The sequence below is a fragment of the Vanessa cardui genome, chromosome 22, assembly GCF_905220365.1.
Source record: "Vanessa cardui chromosome 22, ilVanCard2.1, whole genome shotgun sequence".
Lineage (NCBI taxonomy): Eukaryota > Metazoa > Arthropoda > Insecta > Lepidoptera > Nymphalidae > Vanessa > Vanessa cardui.
Window position 1 is genome coordinate 7385833 of NC_061144.1, and position 18212 is coordinate 7404044.

At 31.8% G+C, this 18212-nt stretch overlaps 1 protein-coding gene across 1 annotated transcript in view; it reads right to left on the reverse strand.

Moving 5' to 3' along the window:
* LOC124539459 overlaps window positions 1–18212 on the reverse strand; it is a 92120-nt gene that overhangs the window by 11809 nt on the left and 62099 nt on the right. The window contains exons 2-6 of the mRNA XM_047116855.1: window positions 11728–12084; window positions 10378–10874; window positions 8984–9085; window positions 5193–5301; window positions 4217–4363 (exon numbers count right to left, since the gene is read on the reverse strand). Of these exons, the coding sequence (XP_046972811.1) occupies window positions 4217–4363; window positions 5193–5301; window positions 8984–9085; window positions 10378–10874; window positions 11728–11944 (1072 nt within the window). The 5' untranslated portion in view covers window positions 11945–12084. The remainder of the gene's footprint in view (window positions 1–4216; window positions 4364–5192; window positions 5302–8983; window positions 9086–10377; window positions 10875–11727; window positions 12085–18212) is intronic.

An 18212-nucleotide genomic window follows, 5' to 3' on the forward strand; every position in this document is an offset into this window, starting at 1 on the left:
AAAGCAACTCTGTCTGTCTGTTTGTATGGCTGTCGCTCTTTCACGTCCAAACCGCTCAACCGGATTTGATGAAATTTGGTATGAAGAAACTTGAAGGTTTTTTTTTTTAAGATATAGGTGGCAAACGAGCAGGAGGCTCACCTGACGGAAAGTGACTACCACCGCCCATGAACATTTGCAACACAGGGGAAGGGATCGGGCCTCCGGAACTCTCACTTACCGGGCGAAACGCGGTAGCATAGTTACCACTTTAAGCCGATTTTAGGTATTTTTCGGCTGTAACCCGAAGGTATACAGCGTGGCACTTCCACTTACAAAACTTCAAAAAGGGCCAAACTTTTTTGCCTAAGACATGATAACCAACATTCTGAAACGTGAGCAAAGCTGTGGGCAACTACTAGTGTTGAATAATCCACAACTGTCGTGAACACCGCAATTATGGCTAAATTAAAAACGCAAATGGCATAAAGCAAACGTAAATCATGCTACTGTAATGAAAAACATTTTACGTATGCATAAATTGAAATTTGCCCGTACAATGAGTAATTACATAATTAAACAATTATTTTGTACCAAATTTTTTACTTATTTTATTTCTTGGAATATGCTACTTGCATCCGGTTTGTGAATTAAATAGATTCCTGTACTTTATCAGATTATGTTTAATGAAATTAATTTGAATGGTTTTAAAAATAGTTTTAATAGTTTTAGGATGGATTATGTAGGTTTTTTTTTAAGGTAGGATAAGCGGATGAAGGAAAGACCACCTGATGGTAAATGGTCACTGCTGCCTACACACTGGCGCTGAAAGGACTACTTCTTTGTTGCGATTTAACTACACGAACTACACGGACATAACATCTTAGCTTCCAAGGTTGGTTGTGAATTGGTTCAAATTTCCTACATCACCATACCTAAGTGCAGTAATAACTGCTTACTATCAGGTTATCCGTTTGCTCATTCGCCAAACCATATTGTACAAAAAAAGCAATTCCTTATATTGGCCTATTCGATAAAGCCATAATATCTTATTCCTTAAGTTGGTCGTACGTTGGCCATAAGGGAATGTTAATATATTTAACAGTGCCAATGCCGCCAAATCTTGGAGCAATCATGAGCACTTACTATCAGGCGTTTTATATTCCAAATTTAAAACAAATAAAAGAAGAATGGATTTCTGATAAAAATACTAAGGATTATACTCGGTCATTGTTATAGGCAACCAACAAATATTAATTCATTAGTGCCTCTTAAGAAGTAAGGTTTCTTATTAATACATATACTCCTTGGAAAACTTTCCACGTGATTTTATCACGCTATACTCTGGGAAATTATTATTAATAGTTTCGCAGAATTTCTGGTTAGCACTCGGGGAATTAAGATCAAATGAAGTCTCGCTATACTGATTATGTTGCATATTTGATTATAAGGTTACTTTGACTCACTTGATCTTGTTACTTTAATGATACTCCTGTTATTATCATTTTCGAAAGCAAAGTAACCTGGTAAGGAATAGCTGATGTATTTTAATAATTATATAATACTATTAAAACCTAGAGCTAAAGAATCGTTAACGTATAAATTCAAAGGAATAAATATATTGACTGTTGATTTTGTAATGTTATGTTTTTATGGAAAAAGCAAAGCAATTATTAATTAAGTTCCTGCCACTAATTACAACAAAGAATAGTGTATAACACGAATCATAATCGTAACAAACTTGGAAGAAACAAAAATAATTAACAATAACTTTGTTACAACTTGCTAACGTCTATAACAGTTAACCAATTATCATGTCAATTAAAATGTATTTTTACTGCTAATTCTAATTACCGTTAGTTTAAAATTAATTTAGTCAGATTTTAACCATTGAATAATTGTAAACGAAACATTCAATTGTAATAACTTCAGGTAGAATTAGTGATTAAATTGACCTGTTATTCTATATGATGATCCCCAATAAACAAAATATCTAACTATATATATATATATATATATATATATATATATCAATAATTTGGGGATTATTGCTTATTATGCATTTAAATATAAATAAGATAAACATAAATATTGGACAACATCACATACATTACTCTGATCTCAATATATATAGTTAAAGCACATGTGTAATGGAAAATCGGAAGTAACAATGGTACCACAAACACCTAGACCCAAGACAACACAAAAACTAATCAACCTTTTTTACATCGACTAGGCCGGGAATCGAACCCGGGTTCCGAGAGTGGCGTAATCACGAAGACCGGTGTACACTATTCAACCATAGAGGTCGTGTAAAATATAAATAGGTTAATTACAAAACACTTTGTTGGGTTAGGTTTGTTAAGTAGGTATATATATTTTCTTTAAAAAAATATGGAATAAAAACATGCTCCATTAATTTGTCAGTGTAATTGGTCAAATGTATCTATATCTAATCTCAAACATATAATGAATCAACATACATTTTAATATCGATCTGGATTGTTTATAGCGATAAAAATGTTCAGCGTATCGCATACAGCAAACATAACGAATATTAATAGTACGACCTTAATATGAAATCGATCGTTTGAATGGTTGTGTCAACTTAGTCGAACTCTAGTCCAAAGTAAGTTGCCACAAGCTCAAGTTTAATTAGTAAAATACAAGAACCTTCAATATATTTAAGCATGTATATTTTATATTTCTGTAGAGCACAAGATTAATTCGTAGTTAAATTTTACAAGGTTCTGTGAGCTATATATCATTTTTTGCAAAAGTATAGCCAATAGTATAACAGAAATCATATACAATAACATGAGAACATATACAGCCTGTAAATTTCCCATTGTTGGGTTAAGGCCCTTTAAGGAGAATATTTGTAGCAAATTCCTCCACGTTGCTCAAATGCGGATTCATGGATTGGTATGTGGCAGAATTTCGTTAAAATTAGGCACATCCAGGTTTTGGTACAGGTCACAATTTCTTCCGTTAATGCCATCAATCGACGACATAAATTATAAACACAAATTAAGCAAACGTAAATTCAGTGGTGTATGCCTGTGTTTGAACCCGCAATCGTTGATTAAGATGCACGCGTTCTAACTACTGGCCCATCTCAGCTATATATCAATAGCACTTACTAATTCCTTTTTTTTTTTTTTTTTTCTCTTATGCTAACTTTTATATTTTTTTATGTCGTTTTAACCTCCTGGGCTTCTAGTTATATATTTCAAACATATTATACTATAAATAATAGAGTCATAATAAAGCTGAGTGTGAGCTGACTGATTGTCACGAGTCTACATAGCACCATTATTGAAGCACAAGGTTTTTCTTTTTTGTTTTTCCAAGAACCATTGATGTATGCAGACTCATTAAGATTTCATTACAATTGGATTAAAGGTTGAGAGGGCGACGAATGCATAGAGCAACTGCAACTCATTTTTAGGAGGAAAAAAACTACATATTATATAAAACAACAACAGCCTGTAAATTTCCCATTATTAGGTTAATGCCTCCTGCCTTAGAGGTTTGGAACATATTACACGCTGTTCGAATGCGGTTTAGTGGAATACACACGTGGCAGAATTTTTATGAAATTAGACACATGCAGATGTCCTCGTGATATTTTCTTTCACCGCCGAGCACGAGATGAATGATTTACACAAACTAAGCACATGAATATTCAGTGATGCCTGCCTGGATGTGAACCCGCAATCATCGGTTAAGATGCACGCGTTCTAACCTCCAAGCCATCTCGGTTTATTTTACGGCTTATTTTCGTTCTATAAATCCATAATCATTCGTCGAAATTGTGAACGGAAATTTAAATGTAAAGAAAACGTTCAAAGTAATTTTTTATAATATTATATTTATCAGAGCTGGAAAGCCTTAAATGTTTATCAAATATTTCCTTTAAATACAAAATATTTACAATTAATTTACTCAAAGTTTAATTTTAGTTACGAGATTTAAAATATCGAACGTATTTCTGCAGGCATTTGAATGATATGTGGTTTTCAATACAACTGTATATATTTTCATCTCTTGATGAAGTAATTTACTGTCATAGATTTTGTATCGGTTTTTGGATTCGAATTGTTAATTGGCGGGTCAACATTTTTAGAGCAAATTTTTTTATAAAATCATTTTCTACTGTAATATGTGTTTTTTGCTGACCATCTCGGCTTTTGTATTATATAATAATAAGTAATGTATTAATAAATATACTTACTCAGGTCGTAGTTAATCATTCGGTTTTCGAAGTACCAGAATACGTAAGACGGTGGTTCAGTGGATCTCTTGACGACACACACGAGTTTCAGCATGGAACCTTCATGGATAATCTTCTCCGACTCACCTACTATCTCTGCGTAAGCGGCTGTTGGAAAAAAATATTTATATACTCATAGTTATTGGCTTGCTTAATTTTGAAATTAGTTCGCCCCCTTTGCTTAAACGAAATTTTTATAACTTATTTTGTTACTACATACATATATCATAAAATTTCTATATTTTTTTCAATGTTTATATTGAAATATTAAATACAAATATATACATATAGTTATGTAGGTAGATATGGTTAGATTTATTATACCAAAAGCTTATCCTTGGTACGATTCTGTCCGAATAGACTTGGTCTCTCTCGTAAAATATTACGGTATTCGGTTTAGATTCATGTGTTCTATAACTGCTATAACTATTGGAGTCAATACCGCATGTCACTTCCTGATACTTTACGTTCGAGATTTAAATAAAAAAAAAGTGTCAACGAAAAAGGTCGTATATAAAAAAATATAATAAGAAGTATGTTGTACTTGGTTAAACTTCAATACCTTAGAACGGTTTTAAATCTCATAACCGACGTTTATAATTCGTGTCATATTCTCAAAGTCTGAAAGAGATAGCAATATAATCGCTCGTCTTTTTTTCTTGTATTTTATCTTTTTTTTCACTGTTACAATTTTAATATACAATAAAGAGTAATCGAACTGTTTTATATCAATAAAAATACTAAGTAAATAATGTCTTAAGTACCATTAAAAGATGAGAGTTGATTTGTTTAATTTATTTTTACTAACAATATTATTAAATTAAAAAGTATTTTTTCGCTATATTATAAGGGTTGACTTTGAAATAACATATGCCTTTTTACGTTTTGATGAATAATAATACACTAAAAAGGTTAGATACGAAAAAGGTACACTTACCGACAAGAACGAGCTTAAAAAAGATACTAGTAGGTGGATGAGTTGGCACTTGGCACTCATAGTAGCCCGCATCAGCCGACGTTGCAAAGCGTATGTGCAGAGCCCAGTCCTACAAATAAAACTATATTTTAAAATGAAAATAGAATAAGAATAAAAATGAATTTAATTAAAAATTTCAAAACTGGTGTTGTGCAACCTCGTGTACTTACCACCTATATATAGTTATATGGATGGTAAGTAAAAGGTGCATAAAATGTCCATCTTCGGGAATCTCAAGGTCGTTTTAGAGTTCTAATTTTTATGTACTGTGGTGACCATTAACCATCAGATGACCTATTTGACAGTCCTATCTGGGCATCACATATCAATAAAAAAAGGTTAAGAGTGAATTTACGTCTAAAACTGGTCTTAGGAATGAAACGATCGACTCCTGGCTATTTATATTCATATTCATTATATATTTAATTAATTCGACAAATAAAGGCCAGATAAGTTTCTTTCGCTGATTCTTCAGGTCAGCAGGTTTGTTTTTCACTGGTGGTAGTGTTCAATTTGACCATCAGTAAGTAAGTGTAATGCTTCTACATTGATTTTGAGTTTGATCACACAACAATCACTTTTCACGTGAATAATGTTGTTTTTTATGTATAATTCACTTCACGTGGTTAAAGAAAACGTCGTGAGGAAACAAGCACGTGCTGAACGGGACTGACATTTATTTGAAATAATGTTTGTACGTGCGTTTTAAAGTTAAAGTTAGTATATTGAGATCATTTAAAATTTCGGGAAACTTAATTCGAAATTCAATTTTTTTTTATCTGTTCGTGTTATTCATGTAATATTTATTCTTTATCGTCATTGGTCGATAAGTCACTCACTCACACGTAAATTCATTTTATGATATTTATTATTGAGTATTTAGTATTTATCCAAGTCAAACAGATCGAGTATTTGTTTCGTATACATTATATTGTTCGTCTTTCAAAAGAATACTAGGGATTCAGAAATTCCGTAGATTCTGATATATATATTTATAATACATATATAAAAGAATGTTGACTGAGATACCGATGTGCGGCCGAAACAATTGGAGCTTGGAGTATGAAATTGGGAAAATAGGTTGCTTTTGTTATTTGGATTGGATGAAAATGTATTTGAAAAATTATACACCTAAATACAGAATATAAATATCAGTTAGATCATATAAAGTGAATTTATACAATCTAACTGATTTTCTTATTCTATATTTCGAAAATTTTCGAATTTTAGAAAGCATGGTCTAGATATATGAATATGCCGTATTCAATGAACTTCTTACACAGAAGTTTGGAATCGCGATTTTTATGGAATTGGTTGGCGAACGAGCATATGGGCCACCTGATGGTAAATGGTCACCATTACCCATAGACAATGACGCTGTAAGAGATATGAACTATTCCCTACATCGCCACCACCCTTCGGAACTAAAATGCTATGTCCCTTGTGCCTGTAGTTGCACTGGCTCACTCACCCTTCAAACCGAAACACAAAAATACTGCGTACTGTTGTTTAGCGTTGATGAGTGGGTGGTATCTACCCAGGCGGGCTTGCACAAAGCCCTACCACCAAGAAATTATACCTTGTTCAGAAAATTGATTCTCCATATTGAAATTCGTTGAGTAACTAGTAAACTCAGTAACACTTTTTATCAATCGTACAATTTAATCTTTTATATTTTGTATGGAAATGAAATAACTACACTTTCTTTATCTGTCATCTTGTATGTTGGAAATTCATTTAATAAAGTTGCTGTACTGATAGATTTGAAGTTAATAATAGGCGATGTACAGTCGCTTATAATCTGACAAATAAAATTAAGCACAATAACTGCATTAGTTTTTTTTATGATTAAATATTATAAGATTTTATCGAAACAGCTCATGCGTAAATATTTTAAAAGCATATAACCAAGGAATCACATTTTATAATATTTAATATCAAGCGAATTTATGCATGTAGTATCATAAAAAGTTAATTATATAAAAACTCCTTTGACGACCTGTAAGTCCTTCACTATAAAGGATAAGGATTATCAACTGATAGGTATATATATAACTAAGCATTTGTATAATTAGCATAATTACAAGGACAAGAGATATAACACCATAGATCTAGTAATGATTAGTAATCCATTGATAGAATAAGAAACTGTACTAGCACACTGTATCAGCATTATTATGAAAAGTTGACTAATTTCCACTGTTACCCCAATTATCAACAGCAAACAACAACAAACTGCCTGTAAATTGCCCATTGCTGGGCTAAGGTCTCCTCTCCCTTTGAGGAGAAGGTTCTTAACACATTCCACCATGCTGTTCCAATACGGATTGGTGGAATACACGTGTGGCAGAATTTCTATGAAATTTGACACATGCAGGTTTCTGAATATTCAGCGGTGCTTGCTTGGGTTTGAAACCGCAATCTTCGGTTAAGATGCACGCGTTCTAACCACTAGGAAATCTCGGTTCAATTATCATTCTTCCTCAAATAAACAGATGTCAAATAAAACTAAGTTAATATTATCAACAAACAGAATTCTATTTTGATTTTCAAACATTAATGTTATCAGATAATCAAAGAATCAGAAGCTTTCTAAATTTATAATTTCAAAGTTTATAAAGTAATCGAAATTCTTACTCCTGACAAAATTGAGTTATAATACGACAATGGTTTTGTTTATAGTATAATTGAATCGAGAACTTCATCCTTAATCTTATTTATTGGTTTGTTCAAGATAAAATGTATTACATTATTCATAAAAAACTCTTAAAAGTAGTAGAGAAAACTCATATAAAAGTAAACCTAGTCGTTATAAAGTAAAATATTGGTATGGAAATTGAATTTTATATTAATAAATGAATAAGAATCCCTTTTTCGAATGATTTATGAGAAATATATTGTTGGTTTTTTGCAAGATTTTTAATAAGACCTAATATTATAAACGTAAATTGGTATTCATAAATTATTGAAATGTGTATATAATAAATGTTACATTTTCTTTTAAAATTAAAAATAGGTTTATTGAATTTTATTTAATAAAATTCTTCATGTTTTTTACTCTTAGAATTCGAAGAGTAAAAAAAGAGAGTAAGATTAAGAGCAGGATCAACGGATATTGTACGTCCGTTTTTAGAAGTGTTAGTCGTAGTAGTAGTTATTAGTATCTAGTAGTGAAAATGGTCTTACACCACTGTTACTGGACATTTTAGTCATGTATATTTACATACCAACACAGAACTTCGAGATTTACAACTTTACATGTCACTAGACTGTCAAATGAAGAGTAGAGATGTGAAGTACCGTTAAAGTTTGCATAGCATACAAGAAGATCTAATGAATGATAAAGGAACTTTTTGCGTATTAAATTCTGCGTCAAGACTTCACTCAGTTTATTACAGAATCGAAGTATAAAAATATTTTAAAATTATTTTGATGCAAATGAGGTATTACTCGCGTAAAGTATAAGATTTAATTTTTTTAATTACTAAAGAAGTTGAACCCGTGAACCAATCTTGAGTGAGATTTAAAGTTTTGAAAACACTAGTCAACCTCTGATTACAAAATCTTAAGTAGTGAAATATGACAATGCATCTGTAACAGATACAGCAATATCAATAGTTGATAATGATGATGAAGATGATAATGATTACTGAGCTAATTTAAGGACAAAAGTCAAAGGTGTGAAAGATTAACTTACGGTTTTTAACAATACATCCGTTTGTACATAAAGGCTTAATAATAAACAAAATTACCTTGACGTGTCTCCCGTGAGCTGAAAAGAATCTGCTGTCAGCGCTGTAGGTGACGAGACCGACGGATAACAGCGAGTAATCTTTCCGTCTTATCCACGTCACCTAAAATTAAAATCGTACGATATTAAACAAGAAAATATCATCGACTCTCGGATCATAATATATTGTAAACCAACAAAATCCCATATCCTCCACTGGCGACAGGAAGTCTGTTTCGTTTTTTGTCCAGAGGATTGGAATTGCGATTCAACGGGGAAATGCTGCTAGCATTCTTGCCACTATTCCACGCGGTCAAGATATATACAGTAACTGGTGTTAGTGCATATTTTTATATATTTAAGCATTTAATGTTATTAATTCTTATGTACGAAATCAATTTTTTTAGTATAACATAATGATTATTGCACAAAATAGTCACTCTGGGGATAATAAAACATAAATATGAAAATTAATAGTATAAGTAATAAGTACATTTCGATTTTATTGCGTTTTTATGGCTTATGCGAAAATTACAATTCCATAAAAAGTACGATTTTTATGTACTCATCTTCCAAGTTATATAAATATTTTGTTACGATAATAGCTTTACTTTTAGAAAAGATACGAGTATATGATTTTTATATGTACGGAAGTAAAAACCTCCAATGGAAAAAATATATTAATATTGCTTAAAAGTATTGACGAAGGAAAATATAAATATACGTAATTTATTAAATCTGATATAATTTAACAAGTCCAAGTTAGTCACACACGTCAGTTACGACACGTTAATAAATTCTTAGACATGTTTTCACTATATTCGATGCGATATTCCAACTGGATACTTTAAATGTTTGAAAAAAGGTTTTATATTACCTAAAAGTCAATAATAGTCATTTCTGTTGCCTACACGTTGCTGCTGTCTTTAAATTGTCATTGATGGGTTATGCAAATATACCTACTATGTGAATTCTATTATGTATATAAGTCACAATTATTCAAAAGTTTTATGAAAGACATTGCTTACTTTTAACTATTTTATCTGAAATCTTTGATTAAGTAAAAACTCGAAGCAAATCTAACATTTTATTTGTCAATTTTTGAAATAATTTCAATTATGAAATTTCCTAAATTGACCATAGCTCCAAATTTTAAGGTACAAGGTGTTTGGCGTTATTTTTTTAATTGTTCGGAGCTCTCCAGATGAATAGCTGATGATTAATTTATATAACAAGATACGGGCGCATAATTATTTATTTTATTGTATTTTGACTATTAATTTACATAATTCAAAAAATAAACGTAGTTATATATATATATATATGTGTGTTATCGCTCAGTATAAAAAAAATAAAAGTAAAGATGCTATTCATTATAGGGATGTTAATATGACGTACATTACAAAGGAAACTTACCGTGTTTTCTGTGATATCACTAACTTCGCAGTGTAATATTGCTGTTGTTCCTATTTGAGCTATAACAGTAGTACAATTCTCTGTCAAAAATATACCGGTTTTTAAACCTTTCCCACTAAGCTTATTAACAGCTGACGCGGTCGAATCCCTATACATTTTTTTAACTTTATTTAAAGACTTTGATAGTGCACCTTCGTCTAACTCTGTAATCATTTCCTTATCTTGTAACCTTTCATGATGTTTATTGTGATGTCTTTCACGACTTACTTCCTTAGCTTCTTCTAGTACATTATCTATATTATATACATCTTCATTTATATCTTTATCTAATTCAGAGGACAAACGAAGTGGTTTGGGTAATTTAGGATATGTGGTTGTGCTAATATTATAGGCACTCGTCGTATAAGACTCGGTTGAATCTTCATCTGTGTCGATAGTTGTGTAAACTATTGTTGTTTGTGTTGATGACGTAGTAGTTGTAGTCCTTCTTCTGTGACCTGCAAAAATTCATTTAAGTTGATTCCGATGATTTCATCTATCAAGAGATCAGATTCAGCATAAATAATAATAATGTTTCAGGCCTTTCTTGTAAGAAATATTGGCCACTCCTTGCATTGAACACACCACACCTATGCGCTATCAATCTTGGGAACTCAGATGTTATGTCCCTTGTGCCTGTAAAATCACGGGCTCCCTCAACATTCATACCGGAAAACAACAATACTGAATACTGTTGTTTAGCGGTAGAATTTCTGATGAGATGATGGTACTAACCCAAACTGAATAAAGCCCTACCACCAAGTGAACTTAACTCCATTTTCTAATATCAAATACATTTATAAGACAAATTTATACGTCATTTGTGTAATTAGCTCATTTATCTGAAATTACAAAATACATCAACTAATTCAGCAACAATATTCTGTTTTAAATTGTTAGATGAATTGTGATACGAATGTATGCAGAAGTATATAATTAATTCAGTATAATTATATTTCATATTTACACAGAAACGTAATTTTCTTTGTTTAACATTTTAAACGCTTTTGTTGTTCAACTGTTTTCATTTGGTCATCAAATTTTACTGTGGTTAATTTTTAATTATTGGGCTTATAATTACTGGCCGTATTCACTGCTATTAAAAGTTAATTAACATTAGCCATTGTATTTTATTTTTGTCAAGCTATTCAAGTGCAGCTGTTTAACCTGTTTTTAATTAATTAGTAATGTTTAACATAACATTGAATCATAATTATGTGTTACGGCCACAACATATTGTAATTGTTCTTGTTTAATTGTTAAAACAATTAATGTTAAGCTATATAAACATATGAAATGATAAATGTTTACCTTTTTTATGGTGTCGAGTAAAATTTCCAAACACACTACCCAATCTTTGTTGATTTCTGGTTGTACACAATTCTAAGGATTTTAGATCGTCTGCATTTTGTGTGACCAGAATGGAAGACCTCTTCGACTCCATAGCTCCTGTGTTCACCAATAATTCAGCTTCTAGTAAAAGAACAACAGTGGCGTAGAGTAGTTTAAGTTCTTTACAGCAAAACATTGTTTGGCACTGAATGTAGTGAAAGTCACATTTGGGAAACTTGGTCACATTTCGTCGCACTTAAATTTATAGTCATTATTGCTTCAATTAGAGTACGCTAGCTTCTTTGAGGTAGTTGATGATTCCGCAATTTCTGCATTCTGTAACAAAGATACAATAATTCAAATATATATTATTTGTAATCTATGACGTCATAAATGTCGTTATTCTTATTGTTTTATAATTATCATATTATTTTATTCAGTATTATTTTGGAAAAACCGACTAAATTCGAGACGAAATCGCACACGAATTTCGTACATTGTATATAATAATCGTTTACTGTTTGGAAGATCCCTTGAATATTAATTTATTCGTTTATTTGTATTATTACCTGTAAAAAGTTCAACTAAGTATATAGCTCATGAGATACAGTCTGATAGTGACAGACGGACGGATAGATAGACGGACATACAGTAACAACTTGGTAATATGGTCACGTTCTACCTCTTGGGTGCGAAACCCTAATAAGATTTTTTTTATTATTAATTATCTTACTTTCACTCAATTATTCCGAATAATAGTTCCGTATAAGAATAGTAAATATTTTGACTTCTCTATCGATTATGTTACGAAAAATCTTGTTACAAAATAAAATCACTTATGAATATCTGATACCCATTAGAAAAATAATGTTTATTTGCTACGTAATGAATAATTTAGTTTTCATTATGCTTCTATGAAGCTTTGTATTTATTATTATTATTGTTTGTAGCGGTTTTTCAGTACTTTATTGATATTAGTGAGAAATGTTTAAGGATTCTATACACATAAGGTGCTTTTTCTTGATTATTATCGTTCGTAATTAATAACAGCCTGTAAATTTCTGCTGTTGGGCTAAGACCTCCTCTCCCTTTGAAAAGAAGATTTTGGAGCATTCCACCACACAGGTCCAATCCGGGTTGGAGTCACATGTGGCAGAATTTGGTTGAACTTAGACATATGTAGGTTTCCTCACGAGGTTTCCCTTCACCGCCAAGCACGAGATGAATTATAGACACAAATTAAACACATGGAGATTCAGTGGTGCTCTGGGTTAGAAGTCGCAATCATCGATTAAGATATACGCTGTTCTAACCACTGGACCATCTCGGATCTTGTCGTTCGTTGTAATTCTAGTGTTGGTTTTATTATATGCTCGGTAGCGAGATGTGCTGGTCGGTGATGCGTTCCTTCTGCGAGAGTGTCATGTTACAGAAGGAAGCCGCGGAGCGGGAGCGGGAATAGAATGCCACCGCTGACTCGCTCCGCGGAAGACGACGAGGAGAAAAAGGCGCTACGCGCATCATCTCTTCCCACCTCAACAGGTGCGCAGGGAATAGAGAGGTCTCAGTACCTTGGGAATCACCCCTAGGTATTGTAAGTCCGCATAGGCGGGCAGTCAGGGCGTCACGGTAGCATGCGTAAGCGATCCCGTGGCGCTCGTCGAAAGAAGGAGAAGGTACCGCTGGTTTTTTACTGGGCAAACTCGGTGGACCTGGGCGCAATCGGCGTCCAGGGAACCGGGGAGTGCCCCCCACTTTCCATCACGTGGGGGAAGCGCTTAAAGCATTTTTCCAGCGAGAAGAAAAAAGTGTCGGTTTTATTATAAGGAAATATTGTATTAATTCGGATCAGCAAATCGTTAATTTTTTTAAAGACTAGAAACTGGAAAAGCGGTTTATGATGACGTGAGTTATGATTTAATACAAAATTTACTCAATTTAATTAAAAGTTGATTGATAATAAATTCAATACAAAATGTTAACCTGATTTAGAAATCAAAGACCTTTTACATTTTAATGAGTCCTATTCCAGTTGAATCGATCGTGTCTAACGAGTTATTTAGGTATTCAGGGCAGTTATGTACCTTGTTACATTGGATTCAACGCTTTTAATCCTTTTAAATTCTGATTCTAAAAAGAAACTACAATACCGTTCTTAGTTATAATTTAATTGTTTTCTTCGACTATAACTTTTATAGGACAAAATCAATTGATGAATCTATACGTATCTCTGCTACTTTTACACTATTGAATGATTTTTTGGGACAGTTTTGACAAAAAGAAAAAACGTTAAATGGAAGTGGTTTTCATATGTAATTTACAATTTTTACTTGGTGGTAGGGCTTTGTGCAAGCCCGCCTGGGTAGGTACCACCCACTCACCAGATATTCTACTAAACAACAGTACGCAGTATTTTTGTGTTCCGGTTTGAAGGGTGAGTGAGCCAGTGTAACTACAGGCACAAGGGACCTAACACCTTAGTTCCCAAGGTTGGTGACGCATGGACGATGTAAGGAATAGTTAATATTTCTTACAGCGTCATTTTCTATGGGTGATGGTGACCACTTACAATCAGGTGGCCTATAAGCTCATCCGCCAATCTATTTCTTAAAAAAAAAAACAACTATTTTGTACGAAATGGCTGAAACATGACAAATAATGATGAACAACTAAGATGGCTTTTGCTGGCAACATCTTAGAAGAAGGTTAATGGTGTCTATTTAGTGAAAATTTTAGGTCATGAAAAGGTCCCCAGAAAAGTTATAAATGACATATCTTCTGAGGTACATTTATAATAACTTTTTCTATCTTTTAGACATAAGTAAAAGCTATAGGTTATTTGTGAAGACTTTTGTTTAATGACTGATTAATTCTTATTTGGATAACTTACTTCACTTTAAAATGCAATTGATATAAATTATAACTTTTATCTTACTGCATAGCTTGTATGATTTAGAAGAATACAGATATTGTGTTACAAACAGTCAATTTATTGTTAGCTTCAATAATGGTGGTAACCTTAGATAACTTTACCAATAACATTTTGACCTTGGCAGTTAATATTAATCAAATTTTAATCGATAAGCCTATAAGTAAAAATTATGATTCAAACCAATTTTTCAGCTATACAGTCGTATGATATTTTTCAATTACAAATATTTATATAAACCGATAGATAAAGATTTTCTAATATACATAATCATAAATAGTAAGTTTTTAGTAAGCGCACAAAAAATAAATTGCACTCTTGCGAAGTTCGGTCAGGTAGGTATTTATAAGTAAGAACAAGAAATTAACGCTTGTGACATCAATAGTCTAAGCACTAATCGGGAGATACTCTAAAGCTATATCTATAGCAAAACCTTCTTCGAAACACTTTAAATCTTCAGCTGTTACTACTGAGCCAACATACATACATAAGTTCTAGTTGTATATTAGCTTATGACTCAATTGTTGGTATAGATGGTAACTTTCGTAAGCTGTACAATATTTTCAGGTGTAATTATCAGAAAATTGGAATTGGTGTGTGATAAAGTTTAAAGAGTGTGTTTGTCGACACCAAATCTCAAAATTTTTGCCTTCTAGCCAGTAGTTTGTATTGTACTAAAAGTTGGAAGCGGTCTTTTCACAGCTGGGATGTTTGCAAGCTTTTGGAGTTTCAGTTTTAATTTAAGTATGCTACTATATCGAATAAGTGAAATTTTTAATTTTCAAATTTTATTGGATTGTCAAATGACTTTTATAGGCAAAACTTAATCTCTATTGAAAAGCATTATATAACCTTTACTATAAAACAGTTGCCTGCTACTGACTACTTATACTTATTTAAAATAATTGTTAATTTAAACATTTTCTTTAACAGTGTCTTAAAATATTAATTCATACGGTGAAACAAATTCAATTTGAAACGAGCTCCCTCTATTATTTTACGCTAAGCTCCAATACAGTTAATAGTTTCTTTATGTATCTGTAAATTGCACATATTTATAGATAAATAAAAAGAGAGTATTAATTATTTGTAAACGTTCTACATTCTATAATAATTCTAACTGATATAAATAAGAGCTTCCATTCAATGACACTGAAAATTTTTGATATTGTTCGGATTAAAAGCAAAGCGTAAACAATTATGACACACGTTACGCTGTGTCATAACACTGTCCTAAAAATCATGGTAAAAATTATATTAATTATTCAATGGTAATTTTTAGTTTCGACCACATCTGTGGTCGAGTTGTGTGTACACCGGTTTTCGTGGGTCCGCCACTCTGAGGTCCCGGTTACTCGGCCGAGTAGATGTAGAAAAATTTAAATATTTTTTTATGTTGTCTCGTGTCTGGGTGTTTGTGGTACCGTTTTTACTTCTGATTTTCCACAGCATTAGTGCTTTAATTTTTATTTCTTATTATATTATATTGAAAATTAAATAATTCGCTCACCATTTAATTCCTTCGTGAGAGATAAAATTAATTAATAGTTTATTAATTTGCAAAGTTATATAGCCCCACTACACCGAGAAGCCTTACTTACTATTCAATGTAAGATTAACAATTTATACGGCATGCAGCACCAGCGCGGTACCGGCGCGGTGCGGTTTTGATACTTTATTTTGCGCCGGTGTATATGAAACCTTATCTAATTTAACAACTACGTACTTTTCTTTTGTTTCAAAGATGTATATTTATAATCAAACGAATATCTAAACTACTTACCTGCCTATAACAAAGGAGAAAGGCGAATAATTTTAAATATAATATATTCAAGGTAACCAAAAGATAAAAGACTTTCTTATTCTTTGTGATTGTTTTTTTTGAGTTGTAAAACATTTTTTTAAAAGAAGCAAAGGGCGAACGAAAGTAAGGTAAAATAAATTTATTTCTAAAAGTAACGAATCCAGTTTTTTCTTTATTTTCAATAAATTATAATGAATTTATAACACGCTTCGTTTCACTCTCGTAAAATATAATATAAAACCTTTTTTATTTAAAATTAAGACCTGAATGTGTCGCGAGACTTCGTTATGTTTGCGTCCTTTATTAACATTTTAAAATACGTGTTCGAAATTTTGAAAATAGAATAACAAAATCCTCTTCAATTAATTAATAAGCAGTAAAGCCCTTTAATTATGTACCTTGTAATTTCCGAACATTAACATCGCAAAGGTCCCATTCAAGTTCAATATTTCGATCATGCGATAAAATTAAATGATAATTCGGTAAATTATAACATCACATTAATAGCGTAAATACACACATTTATAACACTATTATATACGAATTACATAAGAGATTTTCGGATATTCATGGTATTATCAGATCACTAGCTAATTGACTGTAATAGCATCCATTAATTACGGTAAAGCAAACGATCCGATAATGATCGTACAGAAATCTATTGAACGCAAATCTGTGTTGCGTAATGCGATTGATGTTTAAACTATTTACTCGATTATTAAAATCTGTATAACGCGTCTGTTATACATGAATGAATCAAACTTGACGATGTTTATAAAATGTAATTTTAATTCGATTCGTGTCACAGATAAACTATTGAAGATGCCACAGAATTGAATTTGGCGAGTTTATTTAAGATTTCCACAAACCTTAGGAATTAAGAGGTTATGTCTCTTGAGGCTGTGGTTACCATTGCACAATAAATGGCAAAATAAATACTAGAACACGGCAATACTAAGTTTTGCTAGTATATGTGATATGTGGTCGGTACCTAAGTACTAAAAGTACATAATTATTAAGAATAATCAGAGCAAGAATACTTCATCAATAAATTTTCAGAAAAACGTTTCCTCAAATGCGCAGCTGGTCCATACATTTAAGTAAGCAATTTATAATAAGTATCAAAGAAAAAATGTACAGCCAAAAAGAAAGTCAGATTTTTATAAGATTCAACAAACAAACAGCGGATAAGGGTGCTTGAATTGATAAAAAGAACATAAGTTGTGAATTTTTTTTATTAGTGCCAAATATTCGTTAAAGATGTTTCATAAAGATCTGTTTTCAACGACATTATTGGGTATTTTATTTATAAAATCGGTAGGCAAACGGACAAATGGGCACATGATGGTAAGTAATCATCAGATCGACTAGATCGGGCTCGAACTCAATACATCGACGCTGCGACCTTATATCTAACAGATAAGCCCACAAGGTACTCAAAATAAATCAATGTTTATTAAATTTAGAGTGACGTCACATAGTCTGTAACCAGCGCAAGATCCAAACACTTATTAAAGACCACTTAGTTGACACACATACATAATCCTTAAATCTGTAATCGAGTAAAAAGTAATAATAAATAACCTTACGGAGTGTATCCGTAAATGTCTTACGTAATTCGAGTTTTTCTTTTAACCTAAAGTGAAATGCAAATAAAGAAAAAATCTTAATGATTAAACTAAGGGTGCAAAAAACCAGTCGTCTGAAAAACAATTTAATCGGATAAAAATG